The sequence below is a fragment of the Diprion similis genome, chromosome 8 (genome assembly GCF_021155765.1).
Source record: "Diprion similis isolate iyDipSimi1 chromosome 8, iyDipSimi1.1, whole genome shotgun sequence".
Lineage (NCBI taxonomy): Eukaryota > Metazoa > Arthropoda > Insecta > Hymenoptera > Diprionidae > Diprion > Diprion similis.
In genome coordinates this window covers 16855083-16880139 of record NC_060112.1, presented here as the reverse complement: position 1 = coordinate 16880139, position 25057 = coordinate 16855083, and the positions used below count along the sequence as shown (strand labels likewise).

The 25057-nt window shown below is 45.1% G+C and overlaps 1 protein-coding gene and 1 long non-coding RNA gene across 2 annotated transcripts in view; one reads left to right on the top strand and one right to left on the bottom strand.

Moving 5' to 3' along the window:
• Positions 1–24570, top strand: part of LOC124409082 — a 121422-nt gene extending 96852 nt beyond the window's left edge. Inside the window, exons 20-25 of the mRNA XM_046886474.1 lie at positions 410–515; positions 8602–8783; positions 13904–14067; positions 15601–15802; positions 20912–21294; positions 24119–24570. Of these exons, the coding sequence (XP_046742430.1) occupies positions 410–515; positions 8602–8783; positions 13904–14067; positions 15601–15802; positions 20912–21294; positions 24119–24416 (1335 nt within the window). The 3' untranslated portion in view covers positions 24417–24570. The remainder of the gene's footprint in view (positions 1–409; positions 516–8601; positions 8784–13903; positions 14068–15600; positions 15803–20911; positions 21295–24118) is intronic.
• LOC124408576 lies at positions 1456–2950 on the bottom strand. Its single transcript, XR_006929448.1, has 2 exons — positions 2778–2950; positions 1456–2307 (listed from the first exon to the last, which is right to left on the bottom strand). It is a non-coding gene; the product is annotated as an uncharacterized LOC124408576 (long non-coding RNA).
• Positions 24571–25057: the final 487 nt, after the last annotated feature.

The following is a 25057-nucleotide window of genomic DNA, read 5'->3' as shown; positions in this document are numbered from 1 at the left end:
TCAAAAGCAGTACAGTTTCAAGAAAAATATCAACTAAAATAAAACTAAAAATTTCGAATTTTAATCTAATTGTAAGCTTAGGGTGTATGCATATACAAACCTTTCATTCACAGAACGTAGGTGTGTTAAGACTTGTGATAGCGATAGACCGTGTTCCATCGACACGTGTTCGCCGTGTTATTCCAGACTTGATAAAATATGCATACAAAGAATGTTACCACTGTGCGTTAAATACAGACTGAATAAACGTGATAAAAATTAGTTTAATTGCTTTCATTTCCGCCTCATTTCGCAAAAAAGAAAAAGAACAACCCATAATACTAAAAAAAAGCTTCCGCCACGTCCCGCTTTACCCTGCACTTCACATGTAATCGTAGCTTTCAATTATAAATATATCGTTTTATTTCAGGCTGAAGTAGAGTCAACCTGCAAGGAAAATGTCAGGTGTTTACGCGCAGTTCTGGAGGCGGCGGGAGGGGCGTTGAGAGGGGAAAGGAACACGAAGCAGATTCGCAGTAAGTATCAAAATCAGATACAGAATGAGAATCAGAGTCTGAAGCTTCGCTCCTGCACCCCCTTCCCGTTCACACTGCTATCGTACGCCACTGCCTTACTGGTAACCGCCCTTAGCGGTCTCGTATTTCTATTTCTCTCGTAAAATACCGAATCATAACGTGTCCCGTCTAAGCTAAACTTTAATATTTACTCGTTCCATGGATGTAGCGTATAACTTATACATCTATGTGTATTATCCACGTTAAATCTATTGTTAGTTAACTAACAAATGTGAGCAATGAGCGTGTTCATGTACATTGTTACACCGGTTGCTGATCTCTTATTTGAGTTCGTTGAACTTTAAATTGGGTAGGTCCTAATTTTATACGAATATTACCTGACAAGGTTTATTGTCCGCTCTTTATACTCGGTTTTTTTTTTGAAAACTGAATTTAAGTAGTGGTACGAATTATTGTACTGTCTTTTTCGAAACCATTTACTTTTAGAAATGTACATTTATTGTTATGTTTTGTTCTTTGCATTGGCTTGTTTTTTGCTGCTGTGATCTGAATGAATGTTGGTAGGTATGTGTGTTCTTGTGTTATGTGCGTATTAAACCTCGATTTACTTACTCGTATTATTCTAATTTATTATTGTTATCTTCCTCGTTTACATGCCTAGAATTTTGTACATGATTAAATGATGTTTCACACCTAAGTTTTAGGTAATAAACCTAGGTTATTCTTAGAACTAATTTTGCATAGTATTATAATCCGTTACGATTTCTTTTCGAACACTGACGTCACGATATTTTAACAAAAAAGAAAAAAACAAATCTCACAACTTATGCTCCTAAATCACCTAACACTATCAAGTATTATAGACACAGTATTTGTTTGAAAATTGTACATAGCATATTAATTTGGATTGTACACTTACTTCGTACGGTAAGACCTTTTCCGTAGTTATTTTTTTTATGTTTCGATAAATACATAAACTTGACTAATTTTTGCATGCTATAACAGTGTTTGCATATTTATTCTATCTACTACAATCCCAGCACAATTTCCATATTAACAATAGAAAACTTCCGTAATCAGGAATAGAAATAGTTATTCCTACGACCATTGAATTGGATTTTTTGTTAATAGGTAGACAAAAACTGGTACATTGCATGGAAAATGCTTGTTTCTGTGCGCATTCCAATTCCCCTATCATTGCCATTTAATTTTTTATAACAGACCGCGTCTGGATGAAAATAAAAGAATAATCAACGGCAATATTAATTTCGCGTTGATGGTCCCATAACTATCTTAAATATACAATATCCGTCCTCAATAGCTAGCGACGTAATTTCCAACGAGGAAAAATCTTTTTTTGCCTGTTTCCGGCACTGCCTAGCAGTTGAAGGTGTACAGGTAGGTGAATCAAGAATGTTGTAACGAAAATAACGTGACAAACCGACCTAACTGCCACTTCTGTAGCATTTTGCGACGGTTTTCCGGTAGTCAGCGTCGCGTTCCGAGCCGTCAGAGCCGCTCCTTATAAGCCGCGGGAGTCGGAGTGGCACGACTTGAGAGACTCGAGTCTCGTCTGTGTTGCCCGCGAGCAGTCGCACGTTGCTTTTGCCGCGGTACCCTACAGTCTTTGCACTTTCGATACAACCGCGTATCGCGGATACCTGCATCAGTAATTCGCGTTTTTGGTGCATCGACGTGTCGTACATAACAACAAGTCAAATGTAGGGATGACGATGTTTGTGCAGACTGACATCACTGCGGCGGATTTGGTGGAGTCTAGCTGTACGTATTTCTTCATGGCAAAATAATTCCAATTCATTCCACTTTGTCGGATCCCTATGTATGATGAGGCTTCAGTTTCACCGTATTATCAACTCCGAGTTTATGGTGCTACGAAATTCCTGTTTTTTTGTTTGTTTGTGTTTTTTTTTCTCTTGTTTTCTTCGAACTTTCAAACTATCGGATAGTCGATGGAAACTTACCGTGTAGATGCAGCGGGTATGCTAATTGTTAATGAGATTACCTAATTGGAAGAATTTTTTACTGTCTGTCGTTACATTGTAGGAGAAATCGCATTTTCATGGCTGTTTATAGGTGAAAATTAATTTTTTTATAACCGTATATTATGGAATGAAACGCATCTATTGATAATAATGGAAGTGAGTTTTAAAATTTAGCGAATGCTTCGATTCCGTGTATTTTCAAATTTTACGACAGCTGTAAAAATGTTGTTTCACGTTGCGCGGACACTTATACCTATACGTTCTGCTCAAGGTTCTTCTAAATATACTGTTACTGTTACTGGTTCTGTTAGTATATACAAGCCAAGTCGAACAGCTGATCTTACGTAATTCCGTTAGGTGTTTCTACTGCAGGCCAGCGTATGTCTTCAACCTACAACTGTCAATTCTTTCACGTTTTAATCTACATTCACGCGCTAATGATTATTACAGGTACGATTCTGGCCAGAGCTTACTTGGAAGGCTTTTGTTGATTAGAGATACGCGCGCAGGCGGCTTGATGATTGATTATCGAATAAACGCGTATTCAAGATCGATTTAACAACATCGGAAAATATTTATACTTCCATGCACTCTATAGAATGTGTGTAACGTACACTTGGGTGGTTTATAAGTACGACTTGCTGCATAATTGCCGTGCGTCATGCGATGTTACGCTTGCATACCGCGTGACCAGTTATGTATAAATCACGTGCAGGCTTTATGCGTGGGCACTTGTCCCAGTTTATTCAAATTCAGGATGAAATTAATATGACGTTGATGTCATTGATGACAATCGAACGACTTACCGCCGCGGTCTCTTGATCACCTTTGAAACTGCATTTTTTTTTTTTTATCCAGTCCCGTTCTGCCGCGACTTGTGAAAGTTTTTCGTATCTTCGAAAGGTTATCCGCTCGTGAATCGAGGTGAAGGTGGCGTATTTACAAGATAAAATAAGAGTTTCTCCGAAGATGCTAATGCCTGGGTATAAAATAGTACTTCGGGACAAATTGCTCGCAGGCGAAAATTCGAGATAGGGCTTCGTTTTCTGGTGCATCGAATTCTTCGCTCGCGGGGGCAACTGGGTCGAAATTACGGACGATAAAACAATAAATACATCGCAGAGAACGCACGAAAGCGGAACTGACTTGTAAATTTTCTAATTACGCAGATGCTTTGCGAGTCGGAAATTAATAATCATTCAGTTAAGTGCAGTTAAAATGCCGACGCACTAGGCACCGTACTTCAACTTGGACTTGGAACTTTCATTTTCTTTGCTCTATTTTTTTACTTTCCCTTCACCACTTTATTCCGTGAAAGCGAGGCTTTTCCGCACGCCCCGCAAGGGCTGGATTGAAAATCCAGATTTCTGCGTGTGTCCATATGATTAATTGAACGTTATGCACCCTCCACTAAATACGATAATTGCATTGATTGCTGCAGGCAGTAATAATCTCCTGTTGAGCGAGCTAAATCGGGACAGCTACGAACGTTTCACCGGAAGTTGACTGACCCATGGATCCCGTTGGTGGACTTTTAAAGCAATCGGATAGATCAATTTTGCCGGGCAGTCGCTGTGCATAGCTCGTATACGGTAGTCCGCTGCTTATCTTTCACGTGGCTACTACGTGATTCGCTATCTCAGCGGTCCATCAATTATCCATCAGATTTCATCCCGCGGCACATGCGATAAAATAATAATCACCCTCGAAATATAATTTCGATCGTTGATAGATGGGCAAACCTTTGCAATTGGATAGATCTTCGAAAGACAATAATTTGCATTCCAGACGCCGTCATGTACCCGTCAAATTTCTGACAAAACAATGGCGAAGAAATGAAATTCGAATCGGTATATAATAAAACGGGTTCGTACTTCTTTGTAACTTTCAAATTGGAATTTCAAGTCCAGTTGATCCTGCCCGTTGACCCGATCCGTTGAACGATCGGCTCACTTTACCTGCAATAATCTCGTCTTACCACTCTCTTTGCTGCATTTTCTCTTTACTTTCCTTCGAGTACCTGCAGACCCGTTTTGGCCCCTCAGGGATAGAATACGACAATTTGTGGCCTCGGGGTTCGTGGAAGGGGAAAGTCCCTGGAGTTTAACTGGAATTAGGTCCACTCTTTTCGTACAAAAGCAGGTATCAGCAGGTGTGCATTTACATACCTATTGTTAAATGCCGTTCGTGCGAAATAAGAAGAATTATTAGTACACGCGCATGTAATAATACATATATTCCCGTCTTACAACAGTAATAATACAGATACCTGCGCGTTTCGCCAATAAATCTCGAGCTGTAACGGAAAAAGTAACGGCATCGACCGGTACCGATGGAAAATTATATTGCGCTTTGGTTTAGGAAATGACTGCATGAACGAGAAATCGCAAATAAATCTGCAATTCGATGCAACCGACGACAACTTGATACCAGAGAATTATGGACTAAACTTTTTATTGTGGGACTTTTGACACCGATGCGATGCCCATCGATTCAATTCGATCCCGAAAGAAGTTGATACTGAAATCGAACCCAATACGTTTTTTGCGATAATACTATACATCGTATCCTTGAACTCCTCGTATGGCTGATCTACGAATTGAGTTTTTGCGCATCTTTCAAATGACACGAGCGATTTATTTGCCGCAACGAGCACTTCCCATGTCCGCCTTTTGCCAAATCGTCTGGCTCCCACATTCGTACGCTTTCCTGTATGACCCCGTTTTCATTTACAAGGCGCTTTTTTTTTTCATATTTTTTTTCCTCGGCCGACACACACGACTTTTCGTGCAACGGACTCTTTCACGATCGTCGTGGAATATGGGCTAGAGATTCAGGAATAACGGGAGCTGCAAACTGATCGGCAGCTACTCATAAATTTGCTAGATTACGCGTTCGATTCTGAGACATTGCGCGCCCTTCATACTTCAATTGATTCGAAAATGAATCTGTGGTAATTTTTCGCCTCATAATTGCTGTTCGCTCATGCATGAATACACATACACATGAATACATGTATCTAGTATATGCTACATACATAGCCGCTGGTAGGTTTGCGATAGAATTCTATACTTGCCTCTTCACGAGTCGAGTGAAAATCGTTGGTCGAGTGAAAAAAGTTGCCTTGAAATATCGCCACTGGATTATTTGCAGATACATATGTATCGCACGGATTATTAATTTGAAGCGAAATTCACATAGTGTGCTTAGAATCAATTTTTGTATGTATATTTGTACTAGAAAACTCCTTGAACACTTCTGACGAGTGGTTCTATTCGAGGATTATAGGTGTAGAAATCAAAGCTGCGAAGCTCTCACGAGCCAAAGACGAACCGTACCGAGACGAACTTTTTGAATCTGGCCTCGTTCAACGATTAGAACCGTGTTACTTTGTACTATAGGCTTATAGTTCTGACGAGAGAGTGACCCATTTTATGTGTGCAGTGGGTTTCTCATTTCCACGCCCGCGTTACGCGATTACTCAAGGAAATCCTTTCTATATTTTCACAGAGCTCGCGATAAATGTCATTCGCCTTTTCCGCCGCGTATAATTGTCTATGTGCAGTTGTGCAGTGATGCCGCGTTTTTCTTGTTCACTCTGTATCTATCTTGTTCCTCTAATCTCTGCTAGTTCACAGTTATTACAGCGACCAACTGTACGAGCCATGCAGCATCACGTTTGATTGTTATCAGACCAAGTAAATTGTCGTAGAGTTTCAGTGCTTAAAAAATTGGCAAATTTTTCTTTGTTTCACAACCTTTTATCTATCATTCACATATAATATTTATTTTAGTGGCGATGAGTTTATTTCGTGAACGATTTACACCGTGTGCTGATACATCCGTCCGGATCACCCACGTGTTAAATAATTCTCTCTTCCACAATCTCGCACAACCGGAATGCAAACTGTCGCACCCACACGTGAAGGTTCGAGCCAAGCCGCCCACCTTTGAATTTCCTGAATCCAAAAATAGTGCGAACACGAAAAAAAGGTCCGCGCTGCAAGGCTTCCGTGAGTTTAAATCCAAGGTCATCATATCCTGCAAGCTATACCTATATACAAGTTCGTCGACTCGAAATTATCTCGTCCCGCTTGAAAAAGGTATCGTCGAATTCTTTGGCCTATTTTTAAGTCACCCCTCAGTTCTCTCAGAATCCAACCGGAGTAAGTCTCTGAACTAAAAGAAATACGCTAGCGGCAAGTAGTCCGATCGAACCTGGCTAGTTAGCCTGAAGATCGTGGGATCATAATTCATAAAGCAGACCACGAAACGTACCCATTGCGCTATGGTCATGAACCGTTCCCGAGCTTCGCACAGACGGTTCGGTAGTGATTGGTTTCCCAATGCTGGAAGACTGACGTGCAGCAGATCGGCCAGTCAGTACGATCTCCTTCTCTGTCACCGATCAGATAACGTCAAGAGTGAGTTTATCTAACGGTCTTGATTCCGATACCTTCCCTCACTCCGTTTCTTCAGCAATTCCTGGTTAGCGAAGTATCGCCGTGCCGTGAAGATCGTCATCTCGTTCAGGAAAGAGCAGTGAATTTTTTGTGCAACACTGTGCAAGTGTATTTTTCTGTGTGTTTTGCACTGACCAGCATGACGAAGAAACAGTGCAACTTGTGATTCAGTCTTACTTTTACATTCAGCGGTCAGGTCAACTTCAAGATCCGTTGGAAACTAGTCTCATTGTTTTTGCAGACTGTCTCGAGGCTAGCTCGCTGTAAAAACAATTTCAGGAGCTCGGACCACAGAAACAGCTAATAATATAATCAAGTTCTTCGAGTAAATAGTCGCCTTTGAATTCCGTGAATCAAGTACCAGTAGATACTTGACAGTATCAGAGAATACTTGATGTCTGGAATAACCAAGGTCGAACGCCTGCGTCTGACGACATGTTACCGTCAGCTCAAACCCGCGATTGCAGCTTCGAAACAATTCACGTGCCGACGACGGTGCTACTGCAGATAGAGTCAAGAGTGTCGAATCCGTTGCTGTTTTCCTTTTCCCAATCCTATTCCCCAACTCTAAATTTTCCGGTCTAATCTCGGCCTTCGACTCCCCTAAGGGGAAAAGTATCGGCTTTGTTTGCGCCCAGGTATAAATTCGATATCGCGTTGCTCGTTACTGGGTGAAGAAGCAGGTAAAGACGTTATTAGACCTTGCAGTATACCGTGACATTCGGGGGACCCGAGGATTCTCGGTATCAAAACGGCTCGAGTGAACGCACGACCAAAGACAGCTCTAAAGAGGGATACGATGGCGAGGAGGAAGTGAGAGGGAGGCGAAGCAAATCAACTTTCGACTTGTTCCATGTAGGCTTGTGGTGACCACGGTCGGGTCTTCTGCAGGCGCCGTACGTGTGGCACACGCCGACTGACAGTCGGCCCGAGAGCCAGACTCTAGATTTCGGTGATAGTGCTCTTCGGCTGCCAGTACTCGCGAAATTAGCTGTACCTCGTTGCAAGCTCGTTTGCGAATCGGTGAGAACGGTGGGACTCGTTTTTCTGATGAAGTGTGATTAAGTTCCAGTGATATTGCGTCTTCCCCGGTGAGCTTGCACCACTTGCGTGAATAACTCCGTTGACCCTTGTTCCGACTTGTTCGCACTTTCGCTTCTCCTTATATGCGAGACCGTGATTCTTCTTAGGCGTCGAGTATACTTTCGATCTTCGTCTCGAGTCCATTGTTCATTTAAGATCCATCAATTGTGCAGCAATTGTGATGGGCTCGAAGGCGCGGAATGTACTGTCAAAAGATGTATTCCAAGTCTCAATTAGTCTAAATGCATCGCATGACGTGCTTCGTAAACTGGAATTAAGCCCGATCTGGGATGGTCGGCAGAGTTTGTTACGTGGTCGATCCTACAGTCGAGCACGAAATCCCCACGCTTTGAGACATAGATGTTTATAACACTCGCGGTTTAATGTAATTAACACTTCCATACGCGCGATGAGTGCGAATCAGATTGCGGGTTACGAAATGGCTAGTTTTTTGCGCCCTTTTCGCGGCTGTAGCTTTACGAATTGCGCTCGTTTTAGACGCAAATTCTAAAAATCGATTGTCTCGCTTGATTTTAGGCCTGATAGAACGCTGGGAGTCGCTGTCAACCCGCGCTGAGGAAGCGCGAAGAGCTGCTGCCCTTCATCGGGACATGGCAGCTATGCGAGTAGAGCTCCGAGCTGCCCACGACAGACTTCTTTCCTACGAGGTTGTTCTCGATCAGCATCATCTCCTCGACGAGCGTATCAACCAGGTTACTGTAAGTATACCTACACATACCTCACGTTTTTCACGAGCTTTGCATGATATCACCTGCATCGGTTTTACGATAATTTTAGTTCGTTTTTATCACCAAATAACTCCATGTTGGAAAGAGCAGGATATTTTTATCCTTTTTTTCGGAGGATTATGAAGGAGTTACGACATTCTTAACCAAGAATTGTCTCTATTGACTCATGACTTCGGTCATCGCTAAATTCAGAGTCAGTCGTGATAAAAATGCAATGTCAATAAATATTGGCACGTTAAATTATTCTATTCTTTACCAACATGTATTTAAATTATTCATGTAGATTGTAGACGTTCTACATGCATACAGATATCATTGGTCATTTCGTGACCTGCGAGCTCATTTTTATTTTTAAACCCAGCAAATTTATATGTGCTTGTGGTGTTTGCTTTCATTCTGGTCTTTATATCTCGATATATGTAATTTACTTTGACTTATATACATATACGAGTATACAAAACGTGTTATCGAAGTTATAGGTCTGATAACAAAATTGTTTGTTTTCTATGTTGTCACTAGATCACAACTTGTATTCACCCTTATCTAGAGAACTCTTTTTATCATCTTGCTCAAATGAATACAGTATTATGTCACAAAGTACCACTTATTTTAATCAGTAAAAAATAGTAAAATCTCTGGTCAAAGTTCCACATTCTGCAATCACGCAGAAATGCATTGTTATAGGTAAAGAGATCATAGAAATAGTCGTCAGACGGTGCCAAGTTTTTTTTCTCTTTATTTTCAAGTATATCTTTATTTAAGAACCAGAGGTGACTAATCATCCCATGTATACGATTTCGCCTACGCAAATCGTGCTTTGACTTAACAACTTTGAAACTTTGACTCGAAATGATTCACCGTTCCGTTAATTTTGGTCCACTGGATCGTGTTAAACTGCAGAACCTGTAATTTTGGAAAATATTTTTAATTTCCGTTCGAAAAATGAACTAGGTTTTAACGTTAAAATTTTTACGATTATTACTCTTTATTGAACTTTTATGATAGGCAATATCTTTTACACAATCATCGCAGATTAGCTCAGGAAGCAGGATGAAATCACATTACCATCGTTACTTTATTACCTCGACAAAATAAAGTGCCGGCGTATACCGACGCACCGATCCCAGTACCTTAGCCTACGAATGATGATTCCTCCGTTGCCGACGCCAGCTACGTCTCTTCTCCTTTCTTCGATCCAATGTCTCAAGCACCGACAAACGGTACTACTTTGCAGCTTTGACACGCGATCTATGTTACATATAGCGTTATGAATCTTGTGCGTTCTATGACGACCGTATTTCCGGTTTAATGAGTATACAGCTAGGGTCCATTGATTTTGATTAAGTAATTTGAATTTATAATATAGTAGCTAATGATTAGACAGTAGGTTAATAGATTTATATGATCTGCTGTGAGTTGGTTATATTAAGTTCAGTCTACAGAAAGCAAAGCTCCCTCTGTTTCCTTCAAACGTGCGTAAAGTTGTATAATCGTGCCCCAAAGGCGAGTGATTCAGCATAAAAATGATGGTGAAATCAGATTGCTTGAGGTTAATGACACGTTCTGTTATCGAGACCGAGTTGATCACTCTCATACGATTAAGCGCAAAAATTTGAATCAATCCGATTGAAGTGTTTTCAGTCTCTATCGATGAGTCTCTTCTCCATAAATTTCTACCACGCAGTATTGTGTACCTACCTCAGCGGCCATTTCTAATTTCATTCAACTTTCTTTATTTCTTGTTCCTTTCCCCGATTCTCGAGTCGATGAAATGCATTTCGACGCAGAGGAATTTGGCAAATTTATATTTCTTAAGATATTGAAATGAGAGCCGCGACTCCCCCGGAACGGGCTTTGGCCGCCTCCCGTTCAGAGCCGAGCGACGGTGGCGAATAGACGAGGATATAAGGAGGGAGGGGGGGAGCGGGAGCAAGAGCAAGAGCGTAAAAGCGTAGCCGTGTCGCACGTAGGCTGGCCCTCCGTCCGCCCGTCTGACGGCGACGTGCCCAGAATCGCAACGCCGGCGCCTCGCCAACCCTCGCGAATTCCACCCTCTCGCGAGAACCGCCACCACCGCCTCGCCGAGGAGGCCAAACACATGCGCTCTATCTATCATCGAGATGTATTAGCGCCCGGCGATTGCGCGCGCGCGCGAGCAAACCCGTCGCAGTTTGCCCGTCCCGCGTACCTACGTCGTTCTACGCCATGCATTATGCATCGCTCACACGCCGTCCGTCGCGAAACGCAGAAAACTGCGTCCCCATTCACGTGCCAGCATCGGTATCTCTTTGTTCGCGATCTCTCGCTGACCTCTCGACTCCTCTTCGCCCTCTTATGACCCCCGGCGACCTCGGCCTTCGCTGCCCAGCAGTAAACAATCGATGACTGGAAAACAATTCGATTCCTGGAGTCTTCGACTTTGAATTGCCGGACTCTCTGGTTTTAGAAATCACAAGCTTTCGACCGACGGCTGAATTTTTTTTCTAAGAAGGAAGGAAATGAAGAAACTATGTCGTACCTACAGTTTTGAGAATCTGTGGGTGATTATACGCTACAGAGTTTAGAAAACGGCAATTATAGGCCTCTTTCAAACCAGCAACGAAATTGCGAGAGAAGTCAACAAATCATGCGGATAACCTGGTTTCAGAATCTCGCAGAATTTTTATTCTTCAAAATGACTGTTCAACTGCTACGTCAAAGATAATTTTTCTTCCGGACAATAGCTTGCGCCAGATTTTATTCCTGTCACGATTCGCAAATTGTTTCGTACTTCTACGCAATACCTATTTCAGATTTTGAAGAATGACTGCAGTCATCTCCGAGTTTTATTTCAGGTACAATTTCTTGTGTAAAATTTGTATCGCAGACACGCGTCTACTTTAATATAGCCGCATTAACCCGTTGTAAACATATTGTTTTCTCCAAAATGTCGCAATAGGTGACAAATACCATCCAATGGTCCTCCGACTGCAAACGTCAATGCCGCACACGGTCATTTGCGTATTTGCAAGTTCACTTGCGCAGTTGAAATCAGATACCGCAAGCGCATCACGCATCGGTAAACAGGTTTGCGTTGCATTTGATCGGGTACCGTGTGGCGATTATGTGTCTCCATGACGTGACGCGTAACACTACCGGGTTATTGTCGACATGGAAATTGAACGTGCCGATGCGATTGGTGTTCGTTCAGTTTACAGAGACACAGCTTTTGGAAGTATTCGAAATAGAGAGAAAGAGAGAAAACTCGGAAAAGGGTGCCGTTCCAGGGATCCACCCGTTTTTAGAACTTGAAATAAAAAATCCGAATACCTTGATTTATACGAAAGTAATTAAGAAATCTACCGACAGGTAGGATCTTGACCCTTTTTTAGGTCCCGTGCAACGAAGGTTCGTTCGATCGCATCGAACTGCGCAGGCAGCGTTCGTTCGAACGAAGAGGACGAAGAGGGTAAAAAAGTTGAATCCTTAGCGACCTCCGTCGACGTTCGGTGCACCGTCGTGTTATTTCGAGTTCCTTATTCGGCAATCGGTAATCGCTTAGCATTAAAGAAATTTTGCTGCAAGCGCTCGAGATCGGGCAAAAAGTCGCGATGCATTAAGCTCGCGCAATTAAAATGGTAGCAGGTTACCTAGCTATCCACCTATATAGTATGTATCATGCACACGGGCGATGCTGCTGTAACAGGTCTTAGTCCCAGTTAGCGTTGCGGAATTGCGCTCCGTGAAAAACTAATTTGCTGTTTAACAGGGTACGTGCAGCGTTCTCAAGACGCGCGCTTCTTGCGTGTTCTCGGTGGGTCTTCTGGGGACAAGGAGGGAAACACCAGGAGATAAATGGAAGGAGGGTGGGGCTGAGAGACAAGAGAAAGAAAAAGAGAGACAGAGAGTCGGAGTCAGAATAAGGCCTCATAGGCATGCAAGCCTCGGCCCCCTGAAGCCGGCCGCTCTGTATACTGAATTCGAATCAATTGATTGGCTGTTGATTGGAAATTGAATTAGATTGGAATGCGCGTGTCTTGTGCGACCAGGGTGGTAGCGCTCTTCTCGCTCTGCGTTTGGAATACCAATCGCGCGACGACGCGGCTGCAGGGTGTGGGCCACTTCGAGTCGACGGGCGTAGGAGAAGGGCTGCTCCCTGTCGACCTATGTACCCATCTACCTAATTCCGCAATATTAAACCTCTCAGCCCCATGCTGCAGTGTTCGTGATGGTGTAACGCAAGCGTTACATCTTGTACACATTACACCGCGCATGATTGTTAATAGATACTTTCGAAGAGACAGCGTCGTTCATCCTTGTCTCTCTCGATCTCCTGCAAAACTGATGCCTCAAATATTGTACAATCTATGTGACTAGTCTCGTCTCTCGAATTTCCGGTAATTGTGTTTTCCGTGACGTAAATCAAGGGAGAAAAACATCCGGGAAAAGTGGATCCTGACGTTGGGTGGGGTGGCGGGTACGCAGTAGACGGATAAACACGGTTCCGTTTCGTTCCGGGATGTAAAGGTACTTTGTAACCAAGGAGTTCGGTAGGCGGATGATGACCGCAAGGACGAGCTTTACGAGCACTCGAGGTGCTGGTCACGCGATCGACGGGAGGTGCTCCTGCAGGCGGTCTCCGTCCTTCGTCCTCTCTCGCGGCGTCGTAAACCCGGGGTTATTTATGCGGCCCTCGTCGGCCGCCTCAAGTAGGACGTCAGGAACGTGACAACGGCCACCACTATCCCTACCATCAACCCCCGGCTACCCTTATAGCTTATTTATACCGCGCTTCGCATCTACTCATTCCGACGAGTCTGTTATACAGATACAGAAATAAAGTAGCACTGCTCAGATCGCAAGTTTACTTTCTTCTTGATACGGTTCGGGAAGAAGAAGAAGTGGCTCTTTGGTAACCGTGAAACAGTTGGGCAAACTAACTTTGGCTTCATGTTGAAAACTCAGAATGACGTCTTTTTTCCTACGGTACGCCACAATATCTCCTGATTTTTTACAGTGGATCGCTGAGTCCTCGAGGTTCAGCCAATTAACTCCAGTCTGCAGGGTTCTTCTTTAGCGTACGTGTTAAAGATGCATTTTTCATGTTTCAGGGTGAACTGGCCACGCTAAGGGAGCGCAAGACGGCACTTCTGGCACTGAACGTCACGGCGCACCGCCTGGTTACGGACGCCGGAGTTTCGGGCTCCCCTGCATTAACGGCCCTCAAGGACGAGGTAGCTGACCTTTACCGAGTTTGGGACGAGACGTTTCAAAAGTGAGTAATGAACTCTTACCTCAACCTTCCTAAGGGTTTCGAATATTCTTCGCGTCCCGCTGAAGCGGTTATTGAATATTCATGCCCGATATTTATCCCCCTCGTTTTTCGGCTCCTCCGGGAGTCGGCTAAGCCACGTGAGGTCATCACCCACTGACCGGTCAGCCGCGATGTCTAGTCCGTCGAGTGACGCAGGGTAAATATTTTGAGAGGTAATGAAGCCTCCAAAGCAAACAACGGAATCCTTGGTCCGTAGCCCCGGCGGGGGACACCCTTGCCATCCCCGCGGCAACACCCGTCCCGCGATTACCAGACCGGCTTGACCATCGGCCAAGACTTTAATCACGACTGATCCCGGCGTCGACCGTCAGGATCCCCGAGCATAGCCGCGAACCAAATCCCCTAACAACACCGCATCTGCGTTCACCAGTTTTGCGAATCCACCCCACGTTATTACCGGGAACGTTTTGCGGGGTCTCGGCGTCTTCGAAGTCATGGAAATGTTCGTTGCACCGCGCTTGCAGTTTCTTTCGGTTACGAAGAAGACCGTCGACTTGGATCGGCATCGCGTGTGTTTTCTGCACGATTTAGGGGCTGGGGTGGCTACCTACCAACCCGGGGATGCCCGGAGGAATCGTGAGAAGAATTCGAATCCTGTTTTCGGGACCTCGTACGGTTCCAGCAGGGGATGATCGTGACCTTTGCCTGCCGGCCCAGTGGGTCAGTGGTCAAACCTTTGCGGGGATCAAACCCCTATCAACCCGGGGGATCAACGGCTTGGGGGAAATTAAAATTGGATTATAACTGCGTTGGTCGGACAATGCCTCGTCCTCGCACCCCAACCTGTCAGAACGAGGGGCGAGGGGGAATGGATTTTCGGGAACTCCGAAGGCCGAATAGACGCAAAACTTGTGTCGTTGTTCCTCCGCCAATTGCACACTTGGCTAATTATCCCGAATAGCTCGGCTATATATTGATGCCGACGTCAATACTTACCCACGATTTGTTTGCCGACGTCGCTTCGGGGGTCTTTTTGATTGGTTTCGGGTAAAACGTCTTTATTTGCGGAATACCTTATACGAGAGGGAATCTTCTAATAGTTCAGCCAGCTCGTATTTACTCAACCCCAAAGTCACGTTATTTCCTGTTCCTCGTCGTCTAAGCTGACAGTCCGACGGACGCGTGGACAACTGCATCGCGTCGATTCTCACCCTCGATCTCGTATTATACACATCTCGCTGTTTTGGCGTTTTCAGGACGCTCAGGGTGTAGAAATATCCTATAAAATACGTTGACCTCTCTCATCCGTCACCCGCTTCAAAAGCTGCAAAAGAAATGAATCTTCCGTCTCCCGTATAACTTTCCGCGGAAGTTTTTTCTCAGGCTTGCAGTCGAGCACTCAAAATAGTCAGCTGATGGGTATAATAATAGCCCGCAGGTATTGGGTTGCGCCAAGCTTACGTGGCTGCTGTTTCCGGTGCAGTCTATCCACTTTTTCTCCACTTCTGAACACGGCCGCTCGTTATTTTGCAGGGGAAACCAGCAGCTGAGCGCGTTGCAGTCGATCCAACAGTTTGCCGCACGTCTTACCGAGTTGCAGAGTGCTCTCCGTAAGGACAAGGACACGCTGGCCGTTCTCGACGCTGCACTCCAGGCCGGGGCTGCTTCCGAGGTCGCCTCCTCTGTACGTGACGTTGCGAGACTCCTCTCCGAGAAACAGGACATTTGCTGCCAGGTGAGTTTTCTAATTCTTATAATATCTTTTTCCCAAGAGGTTCCTAATCCTCCGAGCACCAAGTCTCTCAACTCTCCACACCATAAGCTCAAGCTGAAATTCTTCGAAGCCGTGGATCAGAGTAACCGTTCCAACGGAATCGAACAGTGGCACTGAGAGTCTCTTGCAACGTTCAGCCGCGCGGGTTTCTAAGGTCAAAGGTACCATCGCCCTACGACCCGAGCGGATCGCTAATTTAAATCGATTTCGTTCACTTATTACTCGTAATGATCCGTGACCGAATAGAATCGCTCGGTTCGTGTTGAAGCGTCGGTTGCGGGGGGCTGAGGTACATACGTAACTTGGCGGGACCTGCCGAAGGGTCTGACCGAGGGGCCAGCCAGGGGCACTAAGTGCGCCGCCGACGGGCGGCATGTTTTGCATCGTGATCCTAGGAAGTTCTTCCCTCGCCCCCTTACCTGGGCCTCCTCCGTCCTTCGCCCACCTCCCCCATCTCGTAATATTACTGAGTAGTGATCGCTCGCTTACAGATCTTAAAGATCTTGCCGACGATGCCGTTCCCACACTTTGCCGCTGATCGCTTGCCGGCCGCTCTTTATTAGCTCTATGGGTGAAATTGAAAACGATCGTTTTCGGGTTGCATTGGGGATTTGTAGAAGGATTTTCAAATTCTTCTGTACAGTTTTTTGTCATTGGAAAGTCTTCTATCCTCGTTTTATCTACTGGTAGAGTACATAAACATTCAGTTTTTCATCGCGTAAGTAGCATTCAGAATTTGACCTCTACTTCTAGTTTCGCATGTTTACACATTTTTGGAAGACAATGATTTCAACGATATTTATTTATTTTTTTTTCATTACTTTCCATGTGACCTAGAAATTCGAGGTCCTTGCTGTTCTGCTAGCGATTAGTCGGTGTACAAGAATCTCTATATCATAGGTATCTCCACTCGGTAAATAGTTTTCGATAAATTTTGCCACTTTAAACTCGAGCTGTGAACAGATATAGGTATAAGGGTCTTGATTATATGCCCTGTAGTATTAAGAATCGAAAAATTATGATTTCAAGTTGCAAGGAGACAAATCTGCGAACTTTAAGTCAGAGCTTTCTGCAGCTGATAAATCACCTAAACGGATGTAATGGTTTATCGAAACCAAAGTTAGAAAGGCATCGAATCTCGTCTAAGGTTGAATTACGCAGTCAATACCAAAAAATCCGCAGTCCTTACTTGATTTTCAATCGGTAAAGGTGGGTGCGAGGTGGAGCCGGTGGCAATTATTCAGGGGTCTCGAAGTGGGGAACGAGCCCCCTGGGTGCAATTCCGGTACATAAAGTTTGCACTAGCTGGTGGTATCGCCGAAATGTGAGAAGGTTTATCGCGCGTGCCGACGAGGTGCGTTGTTCGATCCTCCCGCCACCTTGCGCTCTTTTCTCTCACGCGGTAACCGTCTGTCAGTTCGTCAATTCGACGGCCGGAACTGATCCCATCTGACGATGAGAGTCAATTAAGCCGCTTCGCTGGTCCAGAACATATAACTTAGAAACAATAAAGCGATTTCAGGGCGGTACGGGTCGCCGGAGGTCACGGGCTACCGTAACACTCCTGCATACCTTTCTTCTCATAATTCTTCTCGCACAGAGTCCTGCGAGGAGGGAACACATCGTTCCACTTCTCGCCCCCGCCGTAGCATCCTGGACTAATCGAACGAAGACGCCTTCGGCATCTAGCACCTCCGAACGTCTAGCTATAGCACGAATGTGAAGCGTTAAGCGGATGAGAAGTAAGCTTACTGACCTCTGCGTCCTATGTTATCAAGATATCTATGAATTCTTTTATTTTACCTTCATTTCTTCTTTTGTGCTCTCGATGGGATAAAAATATTGTATATATATATATATATACGATGACGCGTGTTATAGCGTGGAGGCGTAGAACTGCTGCGTGGGAACCTTGCGTGTTCAAGGCACTCTTGTGCAGTCTATTTGGAAAGCCAGCTGCGAATGATAATTGCTGCAGCATCACTGCTTTTGCTATGCTTTTCTCTCGTCCTCCTACGCATTTATAAGATCATTACGGACGAATTATCTCGCACCGACTGGTTACAGATATCGTATACCACGTAAAGAGGGAAGGTGATTGCACCTTTCTACTTTCTACTTTCCCTGAAATATGTTTCGATTATTCACGGATCTTATTATTTCTCTATCACATCGCTCAATGTTTTTATCACGGTACTGTGAAGGATCATTTTTTCTTAAAATCAACCCCCACTTTCGCGCGATAATCCATTCCTCCCCAGCTATAATACGAGGTATCGTCGTTGCCTCAGGCTGCGTCTTCGAGATTCGGGATTTATAACTTTCGTATTCATAACTGCTGTGCAGACTCTAACGTTGCAGGATGTTCCTCGGATTACGAGTAGTTGAAATCGAGGAGGGCAAAGTAAGGTGTTTCATAATGGTTGGGAGGCTACGAATACACCGTTGATCGCAGGAAGCTGCACGCTACCTCGATACCTATAGTTATGTACGCCTGAAGAGATCGCACACCCTGTCCTTGGATGGGTACACCATAAACGCTCGAAGGATCGTCACGGGGGCCGAACTAGCTTCAGGGTTGTTCTTGACTGATGACGCTTGTCGCTGCCGGCGCGTGGCTAAACGCCGTCGGATCCCTTCGCCTCACCCCGCTCTATTTTCCCAACATCCGTCTCGCATTTGCATATAAAGTAAACCCCCTTGAAATCGCGAGGCGGCACCCGCGTCGGTGGTGGCGATAGAAGAACCTGAACTCAGGCGCCACTTCCGATTGCTCGAGCACTCATTTCGCCTGTCGCGAAGACGGACGGCGCCCTCCTCCATCCTCTCTCTCTCCTTCGAGAAGCCTATTTCTGATAGTGAAACTCCCATACGAAGGAAACAATCCGATTTACAATACCCCGGGGCATAATTCGCCCCCCTTCACCCCCTCCCCTTGCCGTATTTTTTGCATTCCTTTTGCCGTCACGTTCTTATTCTTTTTCTTTTTACCTTCAATGGTTTTTAACCCCCTTTTTTTCACCCTTAAGAATTTTGCCTCTGTTGATATTTATACGGTAGGTTGGAATACCTTCGATCTTAGACCCGCCCTCCATGCCTGCGTGTAGGTCATTTTTTCTCCACTTCTGGAATGGATAATCATGAAAAATGAAAGCAACGCTACAACGGATTATCTTGAAACAGGCTATATTGCATGTTCGAAAAGCTTGCTCGAAAAAATATTAGCATTTCACAGTGTACGTCGAAGTCATTGGTTTTTTGTTCGCGCGCGCGTTGGGAGAATGGAACAAAGAAACGGTAGCAAAAAATCCATACATTTTGATAGCTGTTAAATAAAATGTAAGAAAATGCACCGGGTTAAGGGAGGGTGAGGGGTGGCGTGGCGGTTCAGAGGGTAAAAGTGAGGCTGGAATCGCGGCGACGGTGGTCGGGGCGTCGGGATGGTCGGCGTCCTGCAGAACGGACTCTCTTGGGAGGCTCGATCGTTAATCGCCCGGGTCATTCCCTTCCCCGTCACGTCCGCGGATGGCCCGTGGAATCAGCGTAAAAATACAAATTTAATATCACCCAGAGCACCCCGGGCGTTGGCCAGTATCCCATCGCACCGTTTCAACCTCCTCGACACCGGACCGGAGAGGTGGAGGATATCCACTTCTGCAAATGGATATATCCGAATGGAACAGCATTCGGGGCTAATCGCTGATATTAGACGTCTTATACGTGCGAACCGCGGTCTTCGGGCGATTTCCGCATTTCTATAAGGTGGATAATGAAGAACGCCGCGGGCGTGGAAGTAGACGAGCATTAGGGGTGAAGCTATTTTACTTCTACATGTGAAAAATCTTTTATTGTTTCGAAATAATTTTTTTACTATTCATTTTTCAACGCGTCGAAATTGGGAGTAACTGAATTCTTGGTGCACATTTTTTTCGCAATTCTTTTCACAAACATCACTCGCTCTTGGCAGTTATGTAACCGATAAAAGTCTTGTTGTTGAACTACCGTGCTTGGGAAAATTTCCGATTTAGTTTTTTGCCAGCTATTTGAATATCTGCCTTCGAATCTAAAGCCTGAGCTTTAATCTTCCCTCGAGCAAATATTGCGTAATCTTTCGTGCACAATTTTTGATTTCGAATGTTGCAAACCTCAGACCAAAAATCCGTGGTCTGTAATGAACAAAGTTCTCGCAGTAGAATTTCAAGAAAATCTAAAGCTCCAAAATCAATGAACGGGATTCTGACGGACACTGCCACCTAGACCTTGCAAATTTTCGCATAAGAATCACGATCAAACGTCCTATTGCGAAGGGCACTGCTCAGGTTACAGGCACCTGCGATGTGTACCTGCAGGTTCTACATGAGTACAGATATTCGTGTATGTACACGTACATGTACATGTACGCGAGGGAGTGGAGAGACGTTGCGGGAATATATAGGTTACCGTACGTATGTAGAGGCCAGGTTAGGCTAGCTCGTACTCGGAGATGCTGTTTGGTATGCGGGTCGCGCTTTTCATTACCGGAGGCTCGTTCGGCGCGTCTCCGTCTCTCGCTGCAAACAGCCTAAATCTACTCCCTTCTTCGCATCCTCCGCAACTCCGTCTCTCTCTTTTTTCCCTCATCCCGTCCTCGGTCTCTCTTTCTCTCTCTCCCTCCCTCTTTGTTCCTTTTCTTCTCTCTTCCTCTCTCTTTCTGCTTCTGCCACCCTCGGTACGATCTCTTCTCGGCTTTTCTAGGGTGCGCGGGAGTCCATATACCTACCTACCCTAGGTATCTAACTATCTCTGCACCAGCTCACTCCTCTCTTTTTTACGTATCCGCATCATCCTCTCGTACGCCTTGATCCTATACGCTGCTGGATTATACAATATTCGATATCGTACACCGTGGTCTACGCTCAGCCTGATATTTCCTAGCCCCCCCCCCCCCCCCCCCTGAACCAATCAATACCCTTCCTCCGTTATCCAGTATTCTGTTATATTCGACTCCATATTTACGTTTTTAAAATTTTTCGGCTCTCTATGCTCACCGAGCTGCTTCTCACCCTAGAAAATTTCACATCTTAATTACAGAACGGCGGATCAGCTATAAAGGACGCCACGATAACCGAGGCGAGCGAGGACGGAGCGACCGCTGCAGCTATGGTAATAGCAAACGGAGGTTTGCAGGAAGGAGGATCCTTGTCGGACAGCGGAATATCGGACAGCGGAAGCGAGCAGGAACTCAGCGAACGGGAGCGTCGGCTCGCCGCCCTTCGTCGTCTGGCACGTACCCTCGAAGCTCAGCTAGCACCGGGGAGCGAAGCGCTCGTTGAACTCGCCAAGAGGGTCGAAAGCGCCGAAGCCGAGCTTCGCGGACTCCAGAAACAGTGCAGAGAACTCATCGTTCGCACCGCCGCCAGCGTCGAAGCTCGGGCTGCCAATCGGTCACGCAATCTGGCTTCGAATTCTAACAGGTACATTTTCATACTTGCATATTTAGGTTTTTTGCATTATAGGGGTGGAAAATTTGATCTCCAAAGGGTGCTAATATCGTGTAGGTGATATATATGTGTGACTATAGTAATTGTCATTCAAATTCATCGTGAATGGAGAAGAGAAAGCTGCTCGATAAATTAGGCACTGGGTAGTGTTTCAGGATGGAAAGGTATAAACAAAAATCCCTCGGCGATTATCTACTTTTCGTCTAATTACTGTGGGAATATTCTGATATCGCTACCACAGCACGACGTTAGGCACACTCCGGCAGGTGGATAATCTGCTTGTAAATTGCGAATCGATTTGAAGGTTGCCTAGCGGAAATTATAGTCCATGACTGATACTCAGGATTGCGCTACGGAGTGTTGCGTAGGAGTTGTAAGTAGAATGAGCGGTCAGTTTTCGCTGCGGCAGCTGCCGGGTGCGATACAGACTAGAGTCTTCGGCATTACCCGCAACAGCTCTTTTCGTGGGAATTCTTCGTTTCGCTTGTATGGTAATATCGAGCCTGCAGTGTGAAGGAATGGCCAAGCAAGGTTAATCGATTTGAAGGTTGTCTCGCGGGAGCTGCGTTCCTCGATTACAACGTTCATCCCATGCGAGCAGTCAGATTGCGTAGCTGGTAACGGATAATTACTGTTACCCACCAAAGAAAGCACGTTACATACCTGTATTCGCCCGTATTTCCTTGCCGTGCGCTTAACACTCCGCTCATACCGCGTTATAAGGTGTAGTTCATGTACATAGGTGTACCGGTATGCAAGTTAACTCGGTTGTTATTCAAATTTTTTTCAATTTCGATGACAAGCGTTAAATCGCCTCCAAGCGCCGATCACCTTTGGCTGTGACCGAATCCTTTTCTGGCGCCGGTCTTTGATCCCTTCGAGTCAACGCTCGCTTCTCTCGTTCATACACTGTCTCAAAACGCAGATTACATCGGTATAATTCAAATTTTGCTTCGATTATCGGTGTGCAGATATTCAAAGGTCACAAGTATCCCCGCGATTTCTATTCCGCTCCATGCGGTACAGTGAGATAAATAAATTATCGGTCTGGCATGGCGGGAGGATGCCTGAGGGTAGATCCTGCGAAGGCGCGTTGCGGCACGCGGTTTAATGAGAAGTGCCAACGATCTGCATAACGTACGAAAGAGATGGAGAGGAATGAAGGCGCCAAAGCCGGGGGAGGGGCAGTCTCATTTGAATAAAAGAACTTAGCAGTGAATTAACAAGTGCTACTGCAGCAGGGGGCGCCGGGGCAACAGCTGCGGAAATGAGTTATAGCTTCTCATAAGCGAGACATATTGTTCCCGGCTTTTTTTCTCCTCCTTTTACTTCTCACCTCTCTTTTTCTACGCCTCGTAAACTTGCAAACTCCTTCCGAAAAATTTGAATTTCATTATAGCTCTAAACTCTCGGTCTTCGTCACAGTTTCATTTATCATAGTTCGATAAGTAAAAAAAAAACGAAAAAAATTGTCACAAAATATTACGCAGACTTGATTTTTCCACTGCTTTCCAATCAGCCCTGCAGCATTCGAATCGTCGATATCTTTACACTCGCGTCAAGCTCGATTCTGAATAATCGACATCCGGTCCGCGAAAAGAGTTTGAAGTCGGGCGGGACTGTCGCAAAAAGGCAGCTTCGGTCCCTTTCGCCTTCCCAGCCGGGGGCAGCTATACCCACCACGGTTTTGTTAAAGTAGTCGATGTGTATGCGAAGCGAGGCGTCGACCTGCTGCCGTTTAGCGCGGTGCCCAACGCCCCTCGATGCTACACCCCCATGAAACGCCGCAGCATCCACCCTGCACCCTCGACCGCGATGTCACATGCGAAAACTCCACACAAACAGGCCTTAAAACAGCCGTTACAACCGGCAACTCTCTAATTACCCACACAATGCCAATTACTATAATTCCTCTAAGCGTAGGCATCGTCCTGTCGTCGTTGCTATGCAAACGGTGGCGTAAAACTTAACAATATGCTTCAAATATATTCACCTCCAGGTTATCTAGGTCAGTTTACTTCGGTCCCGGTGGCCTATTTCTAGAGTAGATCGATCGCAAGGGATCAGCATAAAACGCTATTTTCGAAATCCTGTATAACGCTAAGTTGTAAAATGGTTTGCTCTGCAGCATATCCTGCACTAATTCAAATCTGCGCCGTTCAATAATTGTTTTATCGAGCGATTCTTTCTCTCTTCATACTCTTTCAAAAATTCGGTAGAATTTGCAGTATACAATACAAACCAGAGAACGAGAATTGAGAAAAGGTAGAAAATGCGACCCGCGTCAATAATTGTGTGGCTCTACGCAGGTTACGAGAATCCGGAGCGTCGGGAACCTAATTTAACTTTGTTTCAGGGATTTTTTTTTATAGTTGCGTTTAATCATTGGCGTGCAGAACCATAATAGGTTTAGTTCTCGCGGCACCCAACCAACGTCTCCTATATTGCGTCGTAAAAAAGGTGTAAAAAGCGGGAACGGTTGGCGAAAGGGGGTAACTCCGGTTCTCCAGACTCCGTACCCACAGTTCAGCTACTGCAAAACCACCCCCGTGTGCCGAGGTTGTAGTAGCTGAAAAAGATTGCTTCCATTGTAATAAAATAAGGCGAAACCGACGAGGTTGGCTCGCGTTATACGGTTGGTGTAATACCTATATCGAACTGACAAAATGAGAACGGAAAGGTCTTCGATCAGCTGTGATCAGAGACTCTCTCGGAATTGATTTTCACCGCTTCCTAACCCATCAATTCACTCATCTCGACCGTGATTATCAGGCTAAATTTTACTCTACTGTTTCAGCAAACGCAAGAAAAATTCCAAGATGGACGAGGACGCTGGGGTCCCCGCAGAGTTGTCTCCAATTTCAATAAGCGGAAGCGGAGGACTCGTTGGTGCCGGCGATCCGGATAGCGAGCCTGGACGTCCCCACGGATGGGTTTGGCGCGTCCTGAGGGCAGCGCTTCCCTTCCAGTTGGCCCTGGTCGCCCTTTTCTGCGCTGCCTGCCTGCTCGAACCGCATTGCTGCGAAGCTGCGAACACCTTGAATCTCTCTCTGACTCCGCAGCTTCGCTACGTCCGAGGACCGCCTCCGGTTTGAGCTTGATTACGAATCGTCTTCATAGCTGTTTTATGTGCTGTTAAGAGCACGAAACACCACTTGTCAGTTCCTTGGCGATGTGAAAGAAAATTTTGGACGCCGTGCTTCCGTGAATTTGGAAAAATGTTTTGCAGTGACTGCCGAAATGACAAGTAACGGTTGTGGTTTGAAACCACGGATTTTTACTCTGAGTTAAGGGAAGGGTAGAAAACATAAAAGAAAAGACAAAAAAAAAAATAAATAAATAAATACGGCCACACGAAGAGATGCCGTGTCTTCTCTTATCATCGATACTCGCAATTCTAGAAGCTGCGTTGAAGTACGACAAGTGACAGGTAAGCAAAAGAATGGTATTTTCGAGTTTAAAGTAAACTGTGAAACAAATTCTCATAACTGCCTAGAAAATAATCGACGCAACCCCTTCAGCTGGCGATAATGTTCGTTGCAACGTGGTGTATATGAGCGAGATTTCTAATCGTCGAAAGGACGATTTTAACGTAGGGTGGCTGTAAAGATTACTAGCCGAGGCCCCTTTAATATACTTTTTACGTAGCATTTTTTTATATTGAAAATTGTTTTCGTTTTCCAATTATTGTTAATACCGTTCTTAAGTATACAACCGGTGAATAAATTTCGTACTG